Source organism: Neoarthrinium moseri (assembly GCF_022829205.1).
Source record: "Neoarthrinium moseri strain CBS 164.80 chromosome Unknown scaffold64_Wmoseri_CBS_16480, whole genome shotgun sequence".
NCBI classification, from domain to species: domain Eukaryota; kingdom Fungi; phylum Ascomycota; class Sordariomycetes; order Amphisphaeriales; family Apiosporaceae; genus Neoarthrinium; species Neoarthrinium moseri.
Window position 1 is genome coordinate 122,137 of NW_026055178.1, and position 22,086 is coordinate 144,222.

The 22,086-nt window shown below is 51.5% G+C and overlaps 7 protein-coding genes across 7 annotated transcripts; 3 read left to right on the forward strand and 4 right to left on the reverse strand.

Moving 5' to 3' along the window:
- Window positions 1-2,650: 2,650 nt before the first annotated feature.
- On the forward strand, window positions 2,651-6,146 carry JN550_011201 (uncharacterized protein; the record flags this gene model as incomplete). Its single annotated transcript, XM_049309541.1, has 7 exons — window positions 2,651-2,917; window positions 2,975-3,010; window positions 3,070-3,466; window positions 3,519-3,752; window positions 3,802-3,877; window positions 3,926-4,686; window positions 4,741-6,146. The coding sequence occupies 7 exons, from the start codon at window positions 2,651-2,653 to the stop codon at window positions 6,144-6,146; spliced, it is 3,177 nt and encodes a 1,058-aa protein (XP_049166841.1).
- An 821-nt stretch (window positions 6,147-6,967) lies between these two features.
- Window positions 6,968-8,237, forward strand: JN550_011202 (uncharacterized protein; the record flags this gene model as incomplete). Its single annotated transcript, XM_049309542.1, has 4 exons — window positions 6,968-7,195; window positions 7,257-7,416; window positions 7,470-7,810; window positions 7,869-8,237. The coding sequence occupies 4 exons, from the start codon at window positions 6,968-6,970 to the stop codon at window positions 8,235-8,237; spliced, it is 1,098 nt and encodes a 365-aa protein (XP_049166842.1).
- A 141-nt stretch (window positions 8,238-8,378) lies between these two features.
- JN550_011203 (uncharacterized protein) lies at window positions 8,379-9,722 on the reverse strand (the record flags this gene model as incomplete). The annotated part of the gene is made up of 1 exon (XM_049309543.1): window positions 8,379-9,722. One exon carries the CDS (start codon window positions 9,720-9,722, stop codon window positions 8,379-8,381), a length of 1,344 nt encoding a protein of 447 aa, XP_049166843.1.
- Window positions 9,723-10,446: 724 nt separating this feature from the next.
- On the reverse strand, window positions 10,447-12,137 carry JN550_011204 (uncharacterized protein; the record flags this gene model as incomplete). The annotated part of the gene is made up of 2 exons (XM_049309544.1): window positions 10,447-11,926; window positions 11,980-12,137. The coding sequence occupies 2 exons, from the start codon at window positions 12,135-12,137 to the stop codon at window positions 10,447-10,449; spliced, it is 1,638 nt and encodes a 545-aa protein (XP_049166844.1).
- Window positions 12,138-14,356: 2,219 nt separating this feature from the next.
- JN550_011205 (uncharacterized protein) lies at window positions 14,357-16,226 on the forward strand (the record flags this gene model as incomplete). The annotated part of the gene is made up of 3 exons (XM_049309545.1): window positions 14,357-14,894; window positions 15,039-15,411; window positions 15,464-16,226. 3 exons carry the CDS (start codon window positions 14,357-14,359, stop codon window positions 16,224-16,226), a joined length of 1,674 nt encoding a protein of 557 aa, XP_049166845.1.
- Window positions 16,227-16,454: 228 nt separating this feature from the next.
- JN550_011206 (uncharacterized protein) lies at window positions 16,455-18,692 on the reverse strand (the record flags this gene model as incomplete). Its single annotated transcript, XM_049309546.1, has 2 exons — window positions 16,455-16,861; window positions 16,934-18,692. The coding sequence occupies 2 exons, from the start codon at window positions 18,690-18,692 to the stop codon at window positions 16,455-16,457; spliced, it is 2,166 nt and encodes a 721-aa protein (XP_049166846.1).
- A 981-nt stretch (window positions 18,693-19,673) lies between these two features.
- JN550_011207 (uncharacterized protein) lies at window positions 19,674-21,599 on the reverse strand (the record flags this gene model as incomplete). The annotated part of the gene is made up of 1 exon (XM_049309547.1): window positions 19,674-21,599. One exon carries the CDS (start codon window positions 21,597-21,599, stop codon window positions 19,674-19,676), a length of 1,926 nt encoding a protein of 641 aa, XP_049166847.1.
- Between the last annotated feature and the right edge of the window lie 487 nt (window positions 21,600-22,086).

Here is a 22,086-nt window from a genome sequence, read left to right on the forward strand (position 1 = left end):
TAATCACAGTGCTGTGTAGGGGGGGGTAGGGCCCTCTCAGCGCAGGTGAGCTCTGTCCAGTGCTGTAGGACCACGGGTACCCTGAACCGCCAGCAACCAGCCAGCAACCAGCCAGCATCCATTCCAACCCAGCGCAGCACCTGGCAAAGCCTGGCCTCCCCAACCACTGGCTTGACTGGCAGGTGACGCGCTAGGCCTGACGAGTCCAAGACCTGCCTTCCCCCTGCTGCCCCTGCTAGTGGCGCCAGCCTCAGCTGTGGACGGGCCACCTGCTGGTCGATGAGCTGAAACGTCACCACTGTTCTTCTACCACTGGTATTTCTCCCCAGCTGTGTTCAACGCCCTTGTTTTTACGTTGTTTCCTCTTTAGCTTGCATATTCGAGCCTCAGCTGTGAATTCCATCACGGTGTTTGTTATCGTGGTGTGCTCTCTAGATCGTATATCTCCTCCTGTTATCCCCACCTGTCTCTCGTGTCATATTCCATGAGATCCACGTCCCAAAGACAGCCCCTGTAGCCCCACCCGAAATGCTGACCAAGTAAATCCAAGGCCACTAGATTTTCTTTGCTTACTATCCAGGTCGTCAACCTGGTGGTTTTTGGGTGCAGAAGCGTGCCCTGCCATGTATAAGGATAATAAAGTGATCCTCCTGCGTACTGCATCTTGATCGGTCATGATGATGTAAAAACCATATGCATGCATGATTAGGTTATTGGCCGCCAGCCGCTAGCGTGTCGCTGTTGGACTGTTGGACCGTTGGACGCCTATCCCGTCTTACCTCGAGTGCCTGTGGTCCTTGGAGAAAAAGGGAACAAGATACTGATACCATACTCATTTCTGGCAATGGCGAACTAGCCATGAAAAATCCAAAGTCCATGGACTGATCTCTCCATCAATGCATTGTCAACTAGGAGCCGTCTGACCCCATCGGCTGAACGGGTGGTTATCTGAGTTACTGTTGTTTCTCGAAACGTGAGGCCCCGAATTTTGGCTGTTACTGTCCCGTGCCCAAGTAAATTTGACCTTTGCAACTCTCAACAGTCAGCCGTACGAAGTCGTCCTATAGTCCGCATACTATTTCCCCGCCCTTTGGACGAACATATGTCGGTCTTGACCGGGGCTTGCCCGGGCTTGCGTATCTTTGAAGCATTTGCGTATACGTTTGACCTGCTTTGTATTCATGCAAAAGCCACGATAACTCGGCACCGCCTGTTTCGAGAAAAAGTGTCTGAACACTGCTTAGTGAGTGAGTGTACAAATATTCCTGGGTGAACTCCCAAGGGTCGGAATGAACAGCACCCCTTACTATGTTGCTAGTCGCAGAGTGCGTACCAGAGCCCGACTCCAGCCTCACATAATCCTATAGGAGGACAAGCCGCAGCTCATCACCACAGCACGCTTGGCGAGTCACATCATCTCGTCGACGAAATTAATCTGTCCAAGGTTACTAGACGCATAACATTGTTGAGAGTTCAGATCGATCGTCCAGTTATCCCAAACCTTGAAGCTCCCCGCATTTTCCATGCTGGTCGGTCTCACAACTTGCTGGTAGCGCAGACTCTCCCGATGTCGTTTCGTCCATACTTTACGGGAAGAGGCTTGATATGACACGTACTAAATGGCGGAAATGCCAATAATTGAAGAACTGACAAGACCTAGACAATTGACCAACAGACCGAGGTCCTGGGCACGGCACCCACGAGTTCACCTAATCAGCCTCGGCTTCCTTATTGGGCTGACATTAAGCTGAGTCGAGCCGATTTGTCTTAGATCGGCAGCACTTACTCAGCAAAATATCTCAAGGGCAAACCAGCACTCACCCTAGCTGGGAGCATTGAGATGGCTAAAGTGTCGCGGAAAGGTTCAGGTCAAGGAAAGGGGCGCCATCCATGCCCTTCATGCCATCGTGTCGCGAGCTGGCCCCTGTTCGGTGGCGATCGAAAGCCTCCCGCGAATCAACGCGCCTACCATGTAATGTAGATCAACTGTGACACTCGCCCGGGATTTCGCAAGCATATTAAGCACTCCTCAGCGGATTTAACGTGGCGTATTGCAAACTCGCGAACACCGTCGGCGCGAAGTTGTATCCACCTGCCTAGACACGCTGTGAGCACAGGTGGGCCTCCGTGCCTGGGTAGACTTACATAGGAAAGCTTAGATCAACGCCGCGTGTATCCGAAGGGACTAGCTTCGGCATGGCACACCTGCAAGCAAACAGGAACGACTTTGCGACAACTTGTCGATCCTCAGCCGGAAGTCCGGATATGGTGTATCCCAAGCTCGGCACTCGTACATGCGCTGTATTCGGCCAGTGGTCTGTTCCATTAAGCTACAGACCGGAACATCCGCATTCGATGCGAAATGTCACAATGGCGATGACGTCGTATACGTTTCCACTCTATGGACGAAACCCACCCGCCATTGTGACTCTACGTGGTGGAACTACAATGAGACATATAATTACGCTTGCAGTTGAAGGTTCGCCTCAGTAAGAACCTCGCGTCTCCGCTAGAGGGCGAGCACGAGAACGGCCTGGATGATAAAAGAGACAGGTCACCGCAATAGTCGGGATAGCCATCGTAGACACTTGCAGCAATCTGAATCTGAATATACATTGCGCACGCGGAAACCTTGATCCATTCGATTATTATGGCATCAGATAGTAAAACAACTGAGTACGGTAAAAGGCTCATCCCCCACATTGTCGACGAGAACGCCCGCCAGCAGCCCCAGAGCGAGGCCTTCCAGGTCCCAAACTCGTCGGATCCAAAGGACGGTTGGAGAGTAGTGACTTGGAAGGAATACGCCAACGCGATCAATCACGTTGCCCGCCGCATCATCGAGACAACTGGCGAGCCCAAGAAAGACTCTTTCCCGACAATTGCCTACATTGGGCCCAATGATGCACGTTACGTCGTAAGTAACACCATTCGTGACATCTCAAGTTCGAGGCAACTGACACGATCTCTGTAGGTGTTGATGGTCGCTGCCATCAAGGCTGGCTATAAAGTGAGTATCATCACATGCGTATTGATTATTCCTTTCATAGCGATTAATCAGCCTTCTAGGCGCTCTTTATTTCTCCTCGCAACTCGCAGGAGGGTCAAATCAACCTGTTCGACAAGACAGACTGTAACATTGTGGTGTTTCCCAAGTCTCATCATAAGATCGTCCAGCCATGGTTACAGGAGAGAGATATGAAAGCCGTGGAAGTCGGCGACTTCGAAAAATGGTTTCCTCCAAAAGAAGTGCCCCATTTCCCGTACAACAAAACCTTCGAGCAAGCAGAATGGGATCCTGTGGTTGTGCTGCATACAAGCGGTTCCACCGGCCTGCCTAAACCTATTGTGGTCCGCGTAGGCATGATCTCGATTGGTGATGCATTTCATAATCTACCTAAATGGCAGGGAACAGAGTTCGTGTTTGGAAAATGGTTCAGAGAGTCGAAGCGGCAATGGCTTCCTAGTAAGCGCTGTTCATTTGTAGGCCGCCGAGTTTAGCCGCTAACAAGACTCAGTGCCTCTCTTTCATGCTGCCGGCCTGTATTCCTTCATTAATGCCGTTTTTTACTGGGACAGCAAAGTAGCTCTTGGTGTAGAGCGACCCATGTCGTCGGATTTGGTGGTCGAGTGCTTGAACAATGTCGATGTCGAGGCCGCCATGCTTCCGCCGGCGATCCTGGAAGATATGAGCCAAGATGAGACCTGCATAAAGGCATTGGAGAAGATGAAATTTGTTCCCTTTGGCGGCGGTAGGTCATCTTCTGCTGCAGCTAACCATGGAGGCTAACTTGACTCAAGGGAATCTGGCACGCGAGGCTGGTAACAGGCTAGTCAAGAATGGTGTCAATATCTTGAATGCCATTGCTGCGACAGAGTAGGTCGATTGGAACTGTGGTTAAAAAAACAATACTGACTTTGACAGGTTCTGCCCATGGCCGTACTACTATCAGACCAAGCCTGAACTCTGGCAATACTTCATCATCAATTCTGAAGTGTTCGGCGCCGATTGGCGCAAGACGGGTGAGGAGAATGTTTATGAGCAAGTGATTGTGCGCCAGGGCAAGAAGCCAGGGTTACAAGGGTTTTTCTTCACATTTCCAGATGACCATGAATACTATACCAAGGATCTCTACAAACCACATCCATCCTTGCCCAACCATTGGATCTACTATGGTCGTGCAGACAACATCATCGTCTTCTCTAATGGCGAGAAACTCAACCCTGTCACCATTGAGGAAATCGTGGAAGACCACCCAAGAGTCAAGGGCGCTGTGGTCGTTGGCTCCAATCGATTCCAACCTGCTATATTTGTCGAGCCTGTCTCCCACCCGGAGACCAAAGACGACGAAAAGAAACTTCTTGACAGTGTATGGCCACTGGTGGTCCAAGCAAATAAGGAGACTGTAGCTCACGGCCAGATTGGTCGCGAGTTCCTGGCTCTAACCACCAAAGACAAGCCGTTCCCCAGGGCTGGAAAAGGTACCATCCAACGAGCCGGTGCAATCAAGCTCTACAAGGAGGAAATCGACCAGCTTTATGAGAATGTTGGCAAGGTATCATCATCAGAAGCCCCACGGCTTGATGTCAGCTCAGTGGGAGCACTGGTGGAGTCGATTGAGGACATGTTTGAGACCCATCTCGGCTCCACACAACTCCAGCCGGACACGGATTTCTTCTCAGCTGGTGAGTTACCTCAAACACTAATATTCATGGGCTGGATACTAATTCGATATGTAGGAATTGACTCCATGCAAGTCATCAACGCGTCTCGACTGCTCCGTGCCGGACTCGAAGCTGCTGGCCATCACACGGATGGCACTGCCCTGGCAACTCGCGTGGTCTACAGCAATCCCACACCTCGAAGACTTGCCCAGTACCTGATGCAGGCGCTTATCAAGGGTGGCGGTAAAGATGCCCCCAACGAGGACCTTGAACAGCAGAACGCGATGAAACAGCTTCATGAGAAATACACTCGCAATCTGCAAACTGCGAAAAAAGGCAGACCGGATGCCGCTGACAAGGGGCAGACAGTTGTTCTCACAGGGTCTACTGGGATGCTCGGATCTTACCTTCTTGACCTTATGGTCAATAATCCCAATGTCAGGAAGATTATTTGTCTTAATCGGGCGGAAGATGGTGGCGTCAAGCAGCAAGCTAAGGTAATGGCTGATCGTGGACTCACTACTGAGTATCAGTCGAAGACCGAGTTCTATCACATGGACATCTCCCGTAGTGACTTGGGAATTCCGAAAGAGCTGTATAAGCGCATGCTTAAGGAGACCGATCGTTGGATTCACAATGCTTGGCCTGTCAATTTCAACATTACGGTCGAAACATTTGAACCTCATCTCCGTGGAGTGCGCAATGTCGCCGACTTTGCCACCCACGCCGACAAACGTGTGGCAGTCGTTTTTATCTCATCCATTGGCACAGCTGATCGTTGGGACTCCAGCAAAGGGCCAGTTCCCGAGCAGCGTCTTGAGGATATTGGTCTCCCAAGCGGTGGTTACGGCCGTAGCAAGATGGTTGGCAGTATGATTATGGAGGACGCATCCAAGGCAGGCGATTTTCCAGCGGCCACCATCCGTGTCGGACAGATTGCAGGCCCAGAGTCCGAAAAGGGGGCTTGGAACAGACATGAATGGTTCCCCAGTATCATCGCTAGCAGTCTGCACCTGAAAGCACTGCCCTCGGACCTCGGACTTATGTCCCGGGTTGACTGGACCCCTGTTGAGCGTATTGCGGGGCTGGTCGTCGAGGTTGCGGGCGTGGCACAGAAGATTGAGCCGAAGGACGTCAGCGGATATTTCCACGGAGTGAATCCCTCAAGTACGACATGGAAGAAGTTGGCCCCCGCGGTACAAGAGTTTTACGGCAAGGAACGACTCCCCGAGATGATCAGCTTCAAGGAGTGGGTCGATAGGCTAGAGAAGACCCAGTCGGAGGACATGATGGTCGTGGATTCCAACCCCGGAATCAAGCTGATCGACTCGTACAGAGGCATGGCTGAGGCTGCAGAAGCCGGGCATAAGTCGGTCCAGTTTGATATGCACCGCACTACCAAGACAAGCCCATCCATGAGAGATGCGAAAGCGGTCAGCCCAGAGCTGATGCAGCACTGGTGTAAGCAATGGGCATATTAGTGTGAGAAATATACTGAGTTGGCGGTGAACTCAAAGGGTTTTTGCCATTTGTTATCTAAGTTGAAAAAGAAATAGTAGTATATAAACAGTCGACGAGCAGTAAGTTCTATAGGTCAGTGCATTCGAGTATAGCGTGTTAGACTAGGTACTCCCGTTCTCAGACATAGTTTGTATTAATTTGTGTTTAGAACTCTCAGGCTACCCTTCACACTCCTAGCTTCCCAAACACCGTAATCCTCGTAGGCTAGCCGTAGCTTGATGCTTGCTATAGGTATGAAACTTTCTAGATCAGACCACAGCGCCTCATGGTTGAATGAGGCAAAATCTTGTAGATAATCCGTCTGCAAACCCCCAAACAGTGGAAGCGGGAATATACTTTTCCAAAACAACTATATGAATTATTCAGTATGATGTACCTGGCCAGTTCTTGCACTTGGCACGCCGGCTGGAGCCCGTGCTACGCGCGTGTCGGGTGGGTCAACCCCGAAACATGGGCCGAAGGCTCCTTCGGAGCTATCCGCATCTGGGAGTGTCCAGATAAGGGACCTGTTACCCAAGAACCGCTTATATACAGCAGTTCTATGCTCAACCCCACCTCTCTCAGAATTGCCCCCTTCTTTTACAAGTATTCGCTTGGCTTATCAGTCGATTTGACATTGCCGTCGGAAGTATTCGTACGCAATACAAGGCGCTCAATCTTTTGATTGTTTTGAAAGATTGATGAGGTATCCCTCTCCTTTCGGTATCGCGTGCAGAATCAACTCATTGTCTCAACTCTGTATAATCATAACAAGGATTTATCACGCGGAAGATATTCCGTCATGGCTCCCAAATCCCTGGATATCGGTGTTTTCATCCCGATAGGAAACGATGGCTGGCTTATCTCTACAACCGCTCCCCGTTATATGCCAACGTTCGAGTTGAACAAAGAGATTGTGTTGAAAGCGGAAAGTTATGGGTTCGATTTTGCGCTGTCCATGATCAAGTTGCGGGGTTTCGGGGGCAAAACGGAACACTGGGATCACAACTTGGAGTCGTTCACCCTCATGGTATGTATGACTGGACTCTCTACTCCAACTTTGCCAAATCAAGCAGCCTTAACTCCTATAGGCCGGAATCGCCGCGGTTACGTCAAAGATCAAGTTGTTCGCATCCACGGCAATTCTTACGTTGCCACCAGCTCTCTGTGCCCGGATGGCCACAACCATCGACTCCATAGCACCTGGCCGCTTCGGAGTCAATATTGTGACGGGATGGCAATCTGCCGAATGTAAAATGAACCCGTGAAACTACATATTCGCATTGCTGACACGTAACTACCAGATGAGCAGATGTCAATTTGGCCGGGCAATGAGTACTTTGGCTATCGTTATGACTACGCGCAGGAATACGTCCAGGTAATGAAAGATCTGTGGTCCACAGGGACCTCAGATTTCAAGGGTAGGCATTTCGTCATGAACGATTGCAAGCTCTCGCCAAAGCCCGCCGGAGAAATCAAAGTCATCGCTGCTGGTCAAAGTCCGCGGGGTGTCAAGTTTGCCAGCGAGTATGCAGACTACAACTTCACGAGTGGTAAAGGCATCAACACCCCAACGGCATTTGCAGAGGCGAATGGCAGGTTGGTGGACGCCGCCAAGGAGACTGGGAGAGATGTGGGTGCTATGGTGAGTCGCTGAACCAGGCCTAACAGGCCAGAGTAAGAACCAAGCTAACTTAATGAAGGTTCTGTTCATGGTAATCTTTGATGAGACCGATGAAGCGGCCATAGCCAAATGGAACAAGTACAGAGAAGGCACCGACCATGAGGCACTCGCCTGGGTGGCTGAACAGACTGGCAAAGACACAAAAGCAGATGAAACGTCAACTGCTCGTAGGTTGGTCTCGACGCTTGGCGACCCTGTCAATATGAATGGTGGTGCTCTGATCGGGTCTTATGAGTCTATTGCAAATATGTTGGATGGTATTTCAGAAGTGGATGGGCTCAAGGGAGTTATGCTAACCTTTGACGAGTTCTTGAGCGGAGTTGAAAAGTTCGGTCAATTTGTCCAACCCTTGATGAAGAGTAGGGCAAAGATCAATGGGCTTTCATAGGCTCTGGAAAAACCAGGGGATTAATCGCGCGCTTGTGGAAGTTGAGAAATAGTAAATTGCAAACTAACAACACTCAATTTTCTAGCTAGTGACATCAGTACCCATAACCTTGCGCTTCGAAAGACGAACCTTACGAGACACTTAAGACACATTCTCGCCATCGGTGCCATCGCCTACATTGCTTACCTGTTCAATATTTCGCCCAGACCAAGCAACATCCCAGAAAGTAACCAGCGCGAAGAGCTTGATTAAGGAATGAAAATAGGCGAAAAGAACGTATCCCGGGAAAAGAATAAGATCTCTAGGATTCTGAAGGAAGTACGGGATCAACTTCAAGAACTTTGTCATGATAATCCATCCCATGAGGTACCAGACACTCCAGTTGAGTTCGTAAGCGGGTGTTTGCGAAAAGACATAGACAAGCAGCGGGTCGAACAGTAATGCGAAGTTTGTGAGGCCAGCAATATAGACCCCGTAGACAGACCATGGCTGATGAATCCAAGTTTGCTTCATAAGGAGTGATCGAGGGTTGGAGCGAAACGTAGTCCTAGCCCATCGGACACAAGTCGCCAAGAATTTCGGATATGTACCTAGGGGCGTCTCTATGAGAGCATCAGGGTGGAATTGGATCCGAATCCCCAGACCATGCTCAACCATCCAACGCGTGATGAAGTTATCGTCATCGGCGCCAAGAGGTCCCCACGTCCAATTAAGGAACCCGAACATCTCGTTAAGGTACTGGGCTCTGAATTCCTCGCCAGCGAGGACCTCACTCCGTATGGCACAGGTACGACCAGACACAGCAAAGATGCCTCCATCAATATGGGTCGTGGCTGCGATTTCTATATTGTGCCGTTGCAGGTAAGTTGCGCCGAGGAAGTTCCAAAAAGCCGCTGCCCAGGTCGTGCGTCGCTCAACGATGACCGCCTTGTTAGTGCCAACAAGATTGATGTGAGGGTCCTCGAACGCAGCCAGGACGCATGGTAAGAACGATCGACCCCAAAAAACGTGATCGTCGACAAAGAACGTTATTTCTGTCTTGATACGAGGCAAAACGTGAGCAATTTGGACTCGCTTGCCTGCCAATGATGCGTGAACTTGGATGTCAATATCAGGATAGCGCATACGGAGCGGCGCAACAACCTCTTCTGCAATGTCGAGCATAGGCTTGTGGCCGACCACAATGAAGAATGCCGCCGGATTCTGCAAACACACCGATTCGCAGCATCGACGGAAGACATCTCCATGGGGTTCAACCGTAGGAAGAATGACTGTAGTATCCTTGTTAGTGTACTTGGGGTTCTCAGGTATAGGTGCCGGTTTGTACAGAAGGTAGCTCGCCAAATGAACAACCATGCGCCAGTAACGAAAACCAAAGAGAGCGAGGAAAGCGACGGAAGACGTCACCTCTAATCCAAGGAACGAATGAAATTGTCCATACCAAAGGTATGGTAATGTCAGACTGACGAAGGCTCCAACTGCCATGATGGCAGAAATAGCCAGGAGGAAAAGTGTCAAGCTCCACATATTTGTAGGACAGTCCTCAATCTTTCGAGCTATGCTCAGGTCGTTTGTTGCTCAGTGTGATTTTGTGTACTGTGCTTGAAGTGAGTCTTCTTGATGAGAGATGGTAATTCAGAGCTTAAGGTATGCGGACTAATGAATAAAAACATTTTGAGTATGCCACCAGAGGATCAGACGGTCTTTATAGAACTGCTGTGGGAACAACCTATTTGAGCAAGATGGAGAGAGGTACGTGATAGATAAGGGAACGTCTCCAATTGACAAAGGGGAATAAAAGACGCATCAAGTTTCAAAGACGATGAATAGGAGGCGATGGGGAGGCATTGTACCGTAAATAGTACAAGCATCTGTCCAATGCAGAGGAGCTATACCATTGTATCCAATGAACAATGAACAAAGGCGAGACACCTTCGATACATCCAGTATCGAGACAAGTCACGACTGCAGCAGTCCCGTCTTTCCAAGGCAGTACGTGAGTATCTAAGAAACTAGCACCCGCCTTGGAGATACCCGTGGCCAACTGCCAATGGCACAATTGGACTAATACGGCCATCCGAGTGGCCTCGTTCACATTTTCTGGCCAATACTCAATCAAACTGTACGCCGGTGTGCTCGAGCGGGCCTAAAACTTCGAATAATGGTTCGCAAATTCCATGATGTATCACAAAATTTCAGGGCTAGGTACCTAGGCTAACCAGAACCACACCTTTTCTAGCCAGTTTTTGGCCACAGGTGGGACATCCATCGCCGCGAGATCATCCATCTCTTTGACTCCCGTGTCTACATCAATGTCTTCCTTCTTTATGTAAAATCTAGTTCTAAACCAAATCTTGTGACCAAGGTAGAGAACGAGGAATATGGGTAACGTAATATAAGCAGCCAAGAAGTCGTTAACGCTCCACTTTGACGGGAAGAAGACCTCGAAACCATTTGTGATGGTCAGGAGGCTTATAACAAACAAAGCATAGTAAGTTCCATAAGGCTGGAGTGGCGTTCTGAAGGGTAAGCTTTGGAGCAGTCCTCGGAAGTTCATGGCGGCTCGGAAGCGGATGTAAGTAACCAGAATAACAATCCAGGCAATGAAACCGCTGATGGTAGATATGTTGCTGAACCAGTTGAAGACTGTAGCACCGCTGTTGCTAACGTTCAGGTACGACAACAGACCAAACGCCCAGGTAGCGAGTACGGCAGCATAAGGTGTGCCCTTCGACGTTGTGCGACTAAGAATCTTTGGTGCTTGGCCCGTAAGGGACATACTGTAGATGACACGGCTACCGGAATACAGGAAAGCATTTCCAGCCGACCATGCCGACGTCAGAATTGCGAAGTTGATAACATGGTTCAGGCCGCCAATACCGGCATTCTGAATAGCAATGACCCACGGACTAGCGGAGGCATTGCTGGAACCGGACAACAGACGCGGGTCAGTGCTAGGGACAATGCAGCCGAGAATAAGAGTCGAGACACCGTAGAACAAGGCCAATCGCCAAATGAATCGCTTGACAGCTTTCGGGATGTTGCGGCGCGGCGCAACAGTCTCTCCTGCTGCCAGGGCAATGAGCTCCGGGCTGGTGATGAAAGCAAAGCCTGCCTTGATGAAACCCTTCCAGTACGCCAGGAATCGGCCGGTCGCGCCAGGTACCATGTATTCGTTTATAGCTCCAGGAGAATTGGGATACCAGTAACGAAAACCAACCGCGTCGTGGTTAGGGCCACCCCCGCACATCAGGACGATGCCAAGGATGATGAGGCCCATGATCGTGATCAGCTTAATGCTGGCGAACCAGAACTCGGCCTCACCAAAAACTTCGACAGCAATGATGTTCAAGACCAAGACGACAATCAAGATAATGGTGATCCAGACGGGTGTGAGCGTTTTCCAGTAATCCAGAAGGATGGCGCCAGCAGTGGCTTCGGCTGCGACCAGCATTCCGTAGGCGTAGAAGTAGTTCCAGCCGGCAGCAAAGGCCAGGGATGGGTCTAGAAATCGTGACACAAAATAGGGGATTGAAATTCCCTTCAACGGTAGAAAAGTCGCAATCTCGCCCAGGTCGTTCATGACAAAGTACACCACTGACATCATACTGAGGTAGCCAAGCCAAAGGGGTAAGGGGCCAAGAGTCGACAGAATCGCACCAGAACCGACGAAAAGACCCGTGCCGATGCTGCCAATAGTCAATAGCTGGACGCACACGAGGACTCAAGACGCAATACTTACGCACCGCCCAGCGCCATGAACTGGATGTGCCGGCTCTTCATGCCCCGATGCAGCTGGTCGCTGTTTTCGACCAGGCTCCCGGCGACATTCGACTGGGTATGGGTGACGTTGTGCACCCCGCCCATCTCAGCGCTGCTCAAGTCGTCCTTCTCCCCCATGGTGACGGCCATAATGAGGACCTGGATCCCGTGCCAGGGGACTGCACGTCGCGCAGAGTCGTCGGTTTGCCGGGCGAAGGAGCTGCCGGGGACGAACTTCTTCTATGCAGCACTTGTGCGATACGGCTGCGGTGTTGGTAGTCGGTTGGTCCGGTTGGGGTTGACTGCGGGAGCGCTCAAGTCATATATCCCCAGACTCCAGCACCCCGCTCGTGCTTATCAAGGCCGCGGTCCAGAATACTGGGGTAGGATTCGATAACGTAAGAAGACATTCATAATTGCCATTTGTGTGCGTCTCACGCGCAGTGGCGATGAACGTCGAAAGTCAGTTCCCTGGTCGGCCAGCGTCGGTGCCATTGCGGCCAAGCGGCCACTGGCCAGGATGATTTAGACTTCTGACGTACAATCCAGGCATCTCACTTGTCTGACGACCCGGCACTTCTCCATCCCACTGTGCCCGTTTGGGCGTGGCCCCAGGGCCAAGGCGAGGCTCAGGAGCGCTAATAACGTAAAACCGGAACCACTATGGATTCGCATTTCGCGGGCCTGCACGGCTCTCGTCGGGGGCTTACGCGAATTGTTGCCCTGGGACTGGGAAATCCGCAGACCCGGGGATAATGGTAATCTGTCTCGGCTTGCGAGGAAACTTATTCCGTTGTGGGATGCACGGGAACACCGTCCAATTTCCAGCATTGCCAATGGGTCTGGGATCGTGGTCGACACGTTGACACTAGTCAATCTCACCCGTCCCAGTATGTCGGGAGCCCTGTCAACCTGTGTCTGGAGTTGTAGAGGAGGAGAGGAGCAAGAGGAGCAAGAGGAGCAAGAAGAGCACCATCACCCATCCCGCCAAGCTCAGGTTGCCAACGACTCTATCGGTATCCCTGCCTGCCCCTGTGCGTGCGTCGTCGGTCCCAAAACGACGACCAAGACGGAGATCTGCGAGATAATAATGTATCCCATACCAATCATAAGTTATATCCCGTTGAGCATGCTGGACCTGGGCAGCTGGGGGCCTGGGTATGGTGACATGGGCTGTTTTCTTTCTCGCCTCCCGTACTACGTTGCGCAACATTCTGAGCGGCGCACTGGAACTTCAGAGAGAGTCCACTCCTGACGGGTTCGGCCATCCAGCGGCCATCGTATCGCGTGCCATCCCACACCGATACAGCCTTACGCTAGCGCCAAGCGACCGGTCCGTCTCAGCCATCCATCAATCAGTTCATGAACAGGACTAGCGAGTCAGAGGCTCAAACTACCTTCTCGTCTACCCCAATCAGGATATCCAAACCGACGCGTGCTGTACACTGCATTTCACGACCAAAGTAACTTTTGCATCGTAACGAGGCAGCATTGTGGTTGTCGAAGAGTAAGATCAAGTATCATAGCATTTAGATCTTTTAGCCGATGCTGGCCGAGAACGAGAGCCTACGATTAAGTTATTTTTGTTCTCTTCAACTCCAGAGCAAACATGAACTTACCACCCTGGAACTGCCCTTGTCAATTGTGCCCTGCTGGGCCCATGTTAACCACATCAGTCAACAAAACACCTCGATCAACGACCAAGTGATCACCTTTCATCGCCAAGAGGGCAAATGAAGTTGCTGCTGCCGAAATTTGGTGACATTTGCCGCTCATGTACGTTTGAAAAATTCGCAACTAATTCATCTCGTGTAGAAATCTTCACATTTTAGCCGTAGTCTATGTGTATATGTGCCATTGAGTTACCCGGGCTGTTTGTCATTCTAGATCAGGGCAACGGGTGCATCTGCTTTGGCTATGATTCTTTCGCTTCACAGGCCTACCTAGATACTAGTTGACTGTGCGACTGCCTTTCACCGTTAGCATCGTCATCGTCGTCACCGCCATCTTTTGTTCAATATCACTAGATGCTACTTCGTAACTTTAGCAAAGTTGTCTCCTCTCTTATGATTGATGTAGTCACCATTGTTGTACATTTGGCAACTGCTCTTGCCATTCACGCAAAACCTACTACCTTCCAACATTGTTCGCTTCACCCCTCTGAGCGTCTTGTCCGTCAATGCTAGATACCGTTTCTTCCATTACAGTACCGAAACCCCGTACATCGCTTCAACTTTTCACAGCGACAAGAGCAGATCTTGTACTGATCAGCAACCGCCCGTGAACCGCCACTCTCATATCTTCTCTCCGAATCTAACATCACCTTGGCTGCTTACCCATAATGATGAGAGTTGGCAATGGATCGTCGCAGGTCTGCCCAATTCACAAGTTCATACACAGATTATCTGTCTCTCAATCCCAGCGGCTTCGCAATTCTAATGGATGAACAGTTCTCGCAGGTTTCTGTGCCGGAACCGTGTGCTGATGACTCCATTAAGGAAGTGCAGTCTGGGAAATACGGAACAGCAACTGGTACCACGCAGGACAGCGAATACACGATTGCAGATGGTGCAGCGAATTCTGGGCCAAGCGACCTTGGTTTTAATTTCTTTGCCAGTCTTGGAAAAGACCTCTGCCAACTCACTTATGCCTCCAATGTCACGAGCCCCTCGACGCAGTTCGGTGATCCTGACTGGTCTCAGAACTATGCACATGCCGGCACTCAAAGGAGGATACCAACCCTGCAGGACTGGTGTAGACCACCGCCGTCTCCATCGCCTCAACAGACCTGGAGCGCCTACCAGTATCCCACTGCGGTACCTATGTCCTTCGGGTCGGCCCAAAATGTTGAGCAGAAATCGCTGCAAGCTTCGGGTGCTGTGTTACAACCAGAAAGTAATACAACTCCATGGCCAGGCCAAGAGAGTTACGCGAGGTGGTTCTGCAGCACACAAGTTCGTATGGACGGTGATCCAAGGCCTGGGAGCGAGGACACATCTGCGGTGAATATTCATGGACACCATAACACTCACTTTACAGTGGACCAAGAGGCAGGCTTACACCAACAGCACCACCGCATACCGCAGTGGTCACAGCCAGGACCAACGTATACAAACCAATTCCTGGAGATGAGACAATACGGTGGCCCGAAATACGCCACACGAGAGTACGGCGAACGTCTTCGGAAGAAGCTGATTGAAGATGGCTGTGGATTCACCCGGCGACGGTATGGTACCTCAACAAAGATGGTCAGGAAGAATAATAATGATCAGGAACACGAGCCTCTTACGGCTGAACTGAACGAAGACGCCGAAGAGCCAGAGCATGATGTATCAAAAGGGCATCGATTGACCATGACAGGTATGTCTTCGATGGAAGAAGGTACCCCTACCCTCATTCCCCCGGGAGTCCGGTAAGTCTTTCCCGCTCCCATCACATGCTTGTACTAACGCTGTGACTCAAAGATCCACCCCGTTCTTAATATACACTGGCCCGAATGCGGTACCAGAACCTGAGCACGAACGTGCAACCAGCTTCACACCATCAGAACAGTTGTTCTTTCCGCCGGCACTGCTTCGCGAGTACATCCAGTCCCAGCACCGATGGCTTGACAAGGAGACCCACTCCAGCAAGACAGTATTCGTCGTTACTCATCAGGATGGCACACAAATGCGCGAAGTTCGCGTCTTCTCCCGCCTAAAGGATGCTAACTTAGACGCCTTGAGTATAATGCAGAATTCACACCCAGAATTCTTCGCCGTGCCGTCTCCCAAGGAGTCTGAGGCCTTCATCAAGGAGGAAGAGGAGCCGCAGACCTTGCAGGCTATCTTCGAGCGAGAGGGTGTCAAGCGCCGACTGACGAAGGGGGAAGATATTAGCTCAGACAATGCTATCGTGATCAAGGAAGAGGATGGCGATGACCCATCTGCCATCGATCTCCAGATGGCGGGGAATACGTCAGCCAGCGGTGCGGCCAATGGAACCGCTGGTGCACGGGAAGAGACTCGCGTTTTGAGGACACCCGATGTGGTGGATCTTGAGCGTCAATTCATCTACATCGGTGCCTGGAAGTTCACGGCGATGACGACTCTGAAGCTGACGGCCAAGTTACCTGGCGGCCGCGAGGTCAAGGTCTTCTCCAGCTTGAGGACTCCACGGGAGCCTCAGACAAGGAAGACAAGGAAGCAGACAGTGAGGGCTAAGGCTGCAAGGCAGGGCGAAATCTAAGCCATAGTCTAAAGTGATCAATATCCTTCTCGTCGCCACCGAGAACTGTTCAGGCTGGTATATAGCATAAGCGTTGCATTAGGGGTCAGCAGAGATATTCGGCGCATTCAGATACAACTACTTTTTGATTCGTAAACATGACTCGATATACTACCTGAATCAGTTTTCCGCGACTATGTACATCCCAATGGAAAGTGACTGTTCAACGTTGATATTTGATGTTACAACTTATGCAACCGTCAAAGTCGCAATCTGGCGCAAGTCCCGACTGCTGGCGCCGACAGTAATATTGAACGAACCACTCGGGACAACCCAGTTTTGTTGCTTCGTGTCCCAGTAACTCAAATCTCTTCTCCGGAGTGCGAAAGTCGCCGTGCCAGAAGCACCTGCCGCGAGAGGCAGCTTTACAAACCCGCGAAGCTGCCTTGGAGGGGTCGCGGCAGAGGCAGGATATCCGACATAAAGTTGAGCTACTTCTGAGCCGCTAACAGAGCCGCTGTTACTGATGGTGGTTGTAACCGTTGCAACAGTCCCAAAGAGGTCAGCATGACCTCCGGATGTGATAGCCCCTGTAGCTGGGCCGGAGGTTGGCGCACCAGTGACCTTGATATCAGAGTAGGTGAAGTTGGTGTAAGCTGTGAGCTTATTAGCTGCCGATTACCTTTTTATTTTTATTAGTATCTCCATCAATTCTCGCAAATACTTACATAGACCGAAACCAAACTCATATCTTGGAGTAATACCAGCCTGATCAAAGTGCCTGTAGTCGACATATAGACCCTCTTTGAAACTGTCGTCTCCTCTGATCTGGCTTGTCCCGTAGTCCGCTGCAGCCTTTGCAATGGTGTAAGGAAGCTTTCCAGATGGGGAGGTGGATCCATATAGAATATCCACCAGGGCATTTCCGCTCTCCTGAGACGGCAGACCTGCCCAGACAATGGCTTTGACATTTGGCTGGGCAAGGATTGTCTCGAGCAGGATGGGACCAACGGAATGCACTACGACGATAACGTTCTTGTTCGCCTGTGCAACGGCCTGCACAAGCTGGTTTCCGTTGTGCCATGGGTCCAGGTTGTTACGGTCTCCGGCATTGCCCTCGACTGTGATGTAGCCTTCGCCACTGTCAGCCGTAATGAAGACAATCGCGGCATCGGCCCCGTTGACGGCCGATGAAACGCCAGATGTGGCGTCGGAAGCAGATACGCTGATGGTAGTCCCGTCGCTCTGGGCCCGCGTTTTAATGGCGTCTGCGGGCGCAACAAAATACGGATAAGTAGCGGTCCCTGATCCCCAGCCCATTCCCAGTGCACCATCATTGCAGCCTTGATCTGTGCAGGCGTTCATGCCCTTCGGATTTACGACTGCCGCAGAGCCCACAAGAGCGAGCTTTGCAGGCTTTTTCAGAGGCAAGGCGCCGCCATCATTCTTGAGAAGAACAATACCATCCCGGCCAACGCTGCGCACGTTGGTCTTGTGCGTACCTTGGACGTTCGCCTTGATGTTGATGGCTGGGTAACCACTGCTCTGGCCTGTAAGGTACCATGCAGCAAGAATACGACGGACCATATCGTCTACACGAGATTGTTGAACTTGTCCACTGCTCACGGCACTGGCCAGTTTCGAACCCCAGAGAACGGTGCCGCCGTTATAGTCCGATCCTGGCATAGTCATGTCCAGGCCAGCGTTGGCACTTTGCTGGGTGGTGTGTTGAGCGTTCCAATCTGTCATAACATATCCCTGGAATCCAAGCTCCTTCTTGAGCAGCTGGTTGATTATCTTGTCGTTCTCGCAGGCCCAAGTGCTATTCAGCTTGTTGTAGCTGCACATAACTGACGCGACATTTGCTTGAACAGCATCGGCGAAGGGCCAAAGATAAAGCTCGTGCATGGTGCGGTCATCTATGTTCGAGCTCATTGTTTCGCGATTAAGCTCCTGTTCATTGCCGATATAGTGTTTGGCGGTCGCTTGCACACCGCTGGCTTGCATGCCACTGATGGTATCAGCCATGGCGATGCCGGCCAGGTAGGGATCCGCGCCGAAGCCTTCCCAGTTCCTTCCACCAGTAGGGACCTTTCCAAGGGGTCCAGAGACGGGCCCAAGGAGAACATGGATCCCACAACCTTTTGCCTCTGCACCCATGAACTGGCCTCGCTCTTTGATTAATGCACGATCCCATGTTGAGGCAGCTTGAATTCCGGGAGTGAACGCCGTGACGCTGGTGCCGTACCGAATTCCAAGTGGACCATCCTGCAAGCAAAGTTGCGGATAGCCAATCGAGCTAATCGCAGCAGTATTTCCGACACATGGGCCTTTATTCCACCCAATACCTGAAACGATATTGATCTTGTCATTCGTCGATAGCTTGGCCAGAGCACTGTTAGCCTTTTCATAAGCAGCGGCCCACGTTGTGGTTTGACCAAGTGCCAACGAAGCCCCGGAGAGCAGTGCAAGAGCTGTCGAAATCATCCTGTCAAGCATCCAATCTTTCCTTGAGCCGAGTCAGAGTGCGCCTGATGTTTGCAACCATACGGGAGCTTGCCTCCCATCCATCTTATACGGCTGGGTTCATTCGACACCAGTCACGACTGCGGGGATATTCTCTGGTATCCACTCGTCTAAAGTAGCAATTCAAGATCTGGCGGAGATCATCTCGTCATGCGATGTCCCATATGGCCAACCGCGGAGGCGCGGGCCATCTGCCAAGATGAATCCCTTGCCGCTTTCATGACAGATGTTGATTGTGATCCTGACCCCTCTTGGCTATCGGCACATCAGCTGCACAGGTCTTGGTAGGGCAGAGATTCTCCGTTTCCAGGGGCTCAGCAGACAGGCTGGGCAACAACAGGCGGCACGATATTACTCGTCAGCGTTTTCGTGACGGAAGTAGAAAATGCGCATCGAGACTACAGCCGGACCGCGAACCCAAAAATTAATTAACAGGGGCTGGTTGGCAGGGGTTCAGCTTCTTGAATGCTGCCGATAGGCCGCTTGGCTTCTGTCGCCCCGCATGCAGATCTGGGGTATGTCCTTCCGCGACCCTTTCCCCTCCACTTGGAGATGGCAGTCTGGCAGGTTTTCTGGATTGCTCGCATCTGCTGTATGTCAACTTAGTTCGCTGCAAGGGTTCCTTCGCATGCGCTAAACCCCCAAAGGGCATTCTCCGGCGGCTCACTTCAGCCTCGGGTGCGTCACTGCGCAGGACATTTCCTTTCCTGGAATGGCGAATTGGTTGTGACGGGTAAAGTTCTGCGGTCTTAGTAGTTGGGAAGAGCAACTATCAAAGATTGCACCGCCTTTGTGTCTCACAGTCAATATGGCAATGCGCTGGTGGTGCCAATATGCTGAACCCTAGGGCTTCTGTTGTTCTACCTTGTGGCTTCAGTGAAATGCTCTCAAGTTACTGGGGTGGTCTTCGTGTGGTGAATTCTCCCGCCTAGATTGGCCTGGTTACTTCTTCTTTGGTTTGGTCTTATCAGTTATATCCACCCACTTGGCATCGATCCCTCTTTTGGCTAGGACGTCGCTAATAAGAACCTTGCGTTGGTCGCCTTGAACCACTACCTCCATCAAGCCAGGCTTCCCTCCTGAGATCTGGCCTACACTCGCAGACCCAGCACACTTCTTCTGGAGCTCAGGAGCCAGAACCTGAGGGTCTATAAAGAAAGGCTCCAGGTTCGATACCTTGGTGACCACCTTCGTGCCCGTCCGCTTTTCGATGGTAAGATGAATTTGGGGTGCCGGGCCGGCCTTGGGCTTCGCATCGGATGTAGCTGACGATCGTACAATCATATGATATGGTTGGCAGAGGTGAGTATCTTCCAAAACGCGCCTTTGCAAGGCGCCTCGTGCGATGCGACCTGCTGCAAGCGGTTTGCTGTCGTCTTGAGAAGGGTTTGACCCTAGGATGCTATTCGCAATGAATGGGTCCAGCTTGATGCTAGACGTGCCTTGTCCACCTAGGTCTGGGTGGGCTTCGATATATGATTTCAGAGCAGCAGAAATCTGCTGAGCGCTGTAGAATTCTGTCTTTGACGGGAGGAGGGTTGGCACCAGTTTTGACGAGGCACGATATACGGTTTGGATGGTCACCTTCTGCCCTATGGATGGGTCACTGGATGATGAAGCATCGCTGGCACGAGCTTTGTCCGCACCCGAGTCAGACGCAGTGGCTTTTGGTTTTGGCAGGGTGTACGGCCTGAAACCGGTGACTTGGGCATCGTCAAAGTCAATGTCGAGAATCACCGTCTCTCCTCCACTACGGTCTTTTGACTTCAGCAGCCCAGTCTTGTCCAGGTGCTTTATAAACTTCTTCACGTTCTTCCAGGACGACTTCTTGATGTTATAGTGCTGGTTCTGAAACCTCAGGTTCGGTTGAATCATGTTGGATATGAGATAAGATGGTTGGATGGGAAAGTCGAAACCATGGTGCGGCGCCGGATTACTAGCTTTCGCCTTGTGCACTGCGAAAAGGAAGGCTTGGTGAAAGGCAGCATCAACTTCTTTCGTCGTTGGTTCCAGGTCCTCCAGGTCGACAATCTGATCGTTTCCTTCGGGTCCTGGGCCGGTCGAAGACTGGTCCAAGGCGGCACCGCCCTGGCCTTCGTCGCGATCGTCTGCAAGAATAGTCTGATCAACGGCAGCCGTTATATCATGCGTCAGACCTTGCCAGCCTTCAATGCCATCTGGTGCCTCCCTGCCCCCACTACCCAGTGGTTTCCAACCCCAGGCCTCATCCCCTGCCCAGTGAAGGCCTTTGACGGCGACACCTTTCTGGCCACGAAGATCGTTTGGAAGGTTGCGCAAATCCACTTCACAAGTGCCGACCCAAAGGGGAACAGTGTCTTTCCGTATGCCTGCGACTGCAACCACGGCGCCAGTGGCAGCCCTCTGGTCCCATTGCGTTCCCTTCGCCTTCACAAGGCCAGGAATCATCAGGTCGGAGCCATGCGTTAGTTTCTCATCCACCACGAAGTCAGGGGTGTGCAACAGTGGCAGCACGCCGGGGTTCTGCCATAACGTGTAGACGGTGGGAATCAGTCGGGGGTTCTTGCCCGTCTGAAACCACAGGATCCTCTCATCCTGGCCTGGATGCGTGCCAACATAGATGGTCCCGCTGACGGGTGCAAGATTCGGGCCAGACGTCGTGGTGAAGCGAGCGCTAGACGTTGACTCGGGCAGCAGGGAAGTCCGAAGCGATGATAACGTCACTTGAGGGGTTGATGCATCGTCGCCGGCCTGTGCCTGTGCCTGTGCCTGTGCCTGCTGCTCAGGGACGGAGATGGCGTAGTCGTGGATGATCTGGTCTGCGAGCTTGCGACGGTCTGAAGACCGCAGCGGCGACAGATTCTTAATGTCAGGCTTCTTCTTGAACATCTTCGATTCACCGACGTGTAGTTCTTGCCCGTTCGCATGGAGGACGAGCGAATACCCAGCGGCCTGAAGCACCAAGTTAGTTAGAGCCTGGAAAACAGACGTGGTGCCGCTTCCGGAAGGCGGGGATAGGCGTGGTGGGGCTGGAAAATTGCAGCGTTTCGTTACTCTTTGCCTACGCCCCAAGTTTACCTACCCGATGTAGGTACTTAAGGACCCATTCCAGCTAGCGTGCTGGTAATGTGAGATACGGTATTCACGTGAACCGCAATCCTATAAGGCATTCAAAATGCATAGAGTGTTTGCCACCAAAGCATGGAGACATGTCCATTTTGTATCGTGTATGACTGGGCAGGTTTGGACTTGCATGATTAACAATATTTGTTGATTTGCAATGGCAAATTTAGATGAGCTACATCCGATCTGAAAGTGCCATGCAACACCCAAGTGGCCAAGGTTATGACGTATACCCAGGTGTGTAGCAAAGCGA